Raw genomic sequence first — 3,237 nt, 5'->3', positions numbered from 1 at the left:
AAAAAAAAAAAAAAAAAAGAAAAAAAACGACGGTGTAACGCACGAAATGTAAGAAAAAAATGCAGGCTTATTTTATTTTATTTTTTTCTACCAAGTGAGAAAGAATATCATCATAATTCATTAAAAAAAAAATGCATTTGTTTTTCCGTAAAGGAGGGAGAAAAGAAAAGAAGTTTTTTCTCACTATGTATTCCCTATAGGCATAACTACCGGGCAACGTTGTAAGAGCCTGCATATGGATTTCCGCACTCTCCACCCCTCTTTATATTCATAACTCGGGAGAAGCGTACGCGTGAAGAGAGTAGGCCGCCTATTTCCCCATCAGAGAAGCATACACATAAGCATTTAAGCACGTACGTATGTTTGTGCCCAATCCATATACCCATAAATATTATGAACAAGCAACATGAACTGGTTTTGGAAAAAAGCTCCCGAGGACAAGAAAGTGAAGTCGGCGTACGATGATTATGTTGCTCCCCCGCCCTTTGGAAATTACCTTGCTTCTGCGCCTGAAAAACCCACGTCGTTAAAAAGTGAAAAGCCGGCTGTAACCGAATTCAAGGGGTTTAGCCCTCCCCCAAAATTTGAATTTAAGGAAGATACATCCGCTAGTGATAAATATGATGAGGATTTTTCAAAATATACAAAAAGTAATTTTATCGATTCTTCTCTTTATGATGATAAACAAAATTTATTTGATTTTAATTTGAGTCATAGGACAAGGGCATGTTTGGAGAGCGTAAAAATGGGGGTCAAGATGGGCACGATGGTTGGAGGAATATTCGGAAGCTTAACAGGTTTATATGCCTCCTTTGCACACAAAAATCTTTTTATTTTCCCCGTTTCAGTCGTTGGTGGGGCTGTCAGCTTTGGCTTCTTCCTCGGCTGTGGGATGATCGTTCGTTGTTAGGTAGTGTGCGCATAATAATGTGTGTGTGTGAAAAAATGCGCAATTATTTATGTGCGTGTTTGTAGACACCCGAATGAAGCTTCGCCCCTCTTTTCCTTAACACATAAAATGAGGAATGCAAGAAATTGGCGAGACTCCAATAGAGCACGTTGTTGCCAATTGTTCCAATCATAACAACAATTGTACAGAGAATTTTTATCATTATTACCACTCCGCGTACGGGGTAAAATATTCGTTGGTCAGCGGACTATTTTATAATTTTTTAAAGCATGCTGACCAAGCAGCTATTTTTTTTTTTTTTTTTTTTTTTTTTTTTTTTTTTTTTTTTTTTTTTTTTTTTTTTTTTTTTTTTTTTTTTTTTTTTTTTTTTTTTCGGGTTTCCATAGCTGATAGGCGCGTAGACCATTTTGTTATCTTCTACTTTGTATGACAAAGTGGACCATCAGTAGCCACGCGAAATAAAGGTACATCACGTGTAACATGTATAGAGTAGTCCATTGAGTGATATTCTTCAATTTTTATTTTCACAAAAAAGGTTCTATGCACGACTGCTGGCAAAATGTGCAGCCCAATTTTTACCATTAACACATATGCGCTTATCGTGCGGCTCAGCGGGAGTCGCAAAATGGTGGAAAATTCTCATCATTATACGATTCACTTCTTGCCACAGTGGTACACCCCGCTCTCGTAAATCGATCTATTTAAAAGCCTGTGGTTGTTGCGAAGGCAGTTAAGAAATGCGCGCAAACACTTCACATATTAACTTTGCAAATGATTGGAAATGTTTCTCGTCTCAGCTGCTGCCCAACCATCCTGCACAGGGCATGTAAATTTGAGCAGTGTGGGAACAAAAATGAAAGTGCTACACTACCAGTTCCATGAAACTGGCCAAGTGGAGGGGTAAAAACAGTAAGATGTGCAAATGGGGATTGTCAATAAAAGGGTATACGAACAAGTGCGCCTACTAATTAAAAAAAAAATGTTAAAAAAACTTGCGGTTGCGTAGCTCCTTTTGCGTGTGCGCGCATTAGGGGGGGGGGGAGGGGGTAAATGTCCTGCCGTTCATTTCACCGCCACCCACGCACAGGAAAAAAGAAGCAAAAAAAGGTTTACACGTTGCTATAAGAATAATTGGAAGGAAACATTTTAACAAGTCAAACATGATAGAAAAACCCGCAATAGGTGCAGATCCGCGCGGATAGGACTTTTTATACAATCTCGCTGTGAACGTGTTCGTCAAATAATTTGGAAAAAAAAAAAAAAAAAAAAAAAAAATGACAAAATAAATTGAGAAAAAGGGCAATGCAACCACTACGTGGAGATGAGGCGTTAATAAAAAAAATTATTATTTTGCAAATATGCCACTTATTTGTAAAGGGAAGAGAATTAGCAATGTTTGCCCAGCCCAGGGCTTTCAAACCGTAACTCACGCTGGTGATTTATACGTATATAAATGTTTTGTGTATATTATAATATATATATGTATATATATTTGTTATGTAGCCCTAATAGGCTTTACAAGTCCACGCCTGGTGCATTGCCTATGAACAGTCATACATGTACATATGCACGGAGTGACCTTTTGTGTGTTCTCATGTGCCACGGCTCATCTGTATCCCCTACTGCATCCCTTCTGTTTCATATGCCACCTAGCGCGTGCTTTCATTCACCGGTAAAAAAATAAATGCGCCCTCCCTGCCTGCAGTGCATCCTGCGTATATTTTTACGCCCCTATTTTATGCAGGTATAGATAAATCTTTTTATGGTACCATTTTTTTGCGTATATTATTATTATGAAGCCCCAAAAGAAGGGGAGATATATAAATTACAATGCCGTGTATTTTTGTTACGGATTAACGTAGATTTTCTTTTTTCTTTTAAACCATGCTGTGAAAACGTCGAGGGTTTAATATGCATATGGAATGATTCCTATTTTGACCAAATTAATTTTTTTTTTTTTCCCCATTTTCCCTCTTCTTGTGGCCCTTTTGCCGATGGTTTTAAAACTGTTCCATGCCCCTTGTATGATTTTACAAGCAAAAGGGACACACCTTTCCTATGCCCCTTTAAAAGGAACAAAATGGCCCAACGCTTTACTTAACATTTGCAACTTTTATGTAAACATATAAAAGTAGCTGTCGTTGATTTTGGTCACATATTCGTAAGAACAAATTTCAGAAGACGCATACATGTGCCTTTTTTTTTTTTTTTTTTTTTTTTTTTCGGGTTTTCTTTGGTTGGAGGGGGGGACCCCTTTTTTTTTTTTTTTTTTTTTTTTTTTTTTTTATTTTTTTTTGGCTGTTTGATATGCCCATGCTTGTGCATAT

The 3,237-nt window shown here is 37.3% G+C and overlaps 1 protein-coding gene across 1 annotated transcript; it reads left to right on the top strand.

The window, feature by feature from the left end:
- Window positions 1-406: 406 nt before the first annotated feature.
- On the top strand, window positions 407-910 carry AK88_04649 (uncharacterized protein; the record flags this gene model as incomplete). Its single annotated transcript, XM_012482258.1, has 1 exon — window positions 407-910. The coding sequence occupies one exon, from the start codon at window positions 407-409 to the stop codon at window positions 908-910; it is 504 nt and encodes a 167-aa protein (XP_012337681.1).
- Between the last annotated feature and the right edge of the window lie 2,327 nt (window positions 911-3,237).

The sequence above is a fragment of the Plasmodium fragile genome (assembly GCF_000956335.1).
Source record: "Plasmodium fragile strain nilgiri unplaced genomic scaffold supercont1.70, whole genome shotgun sequence".
In the NCBI taxonomy this organism is placed as follows: Eukaryota; Apicomplexa; class Aconoidasida; order Haemosporida; family Plasmodiidae; genus Plasmodium; species Plasmodium fragile.
This window is presented reverse-complemented; position numbering and strand designations above follow the sequence as displayed.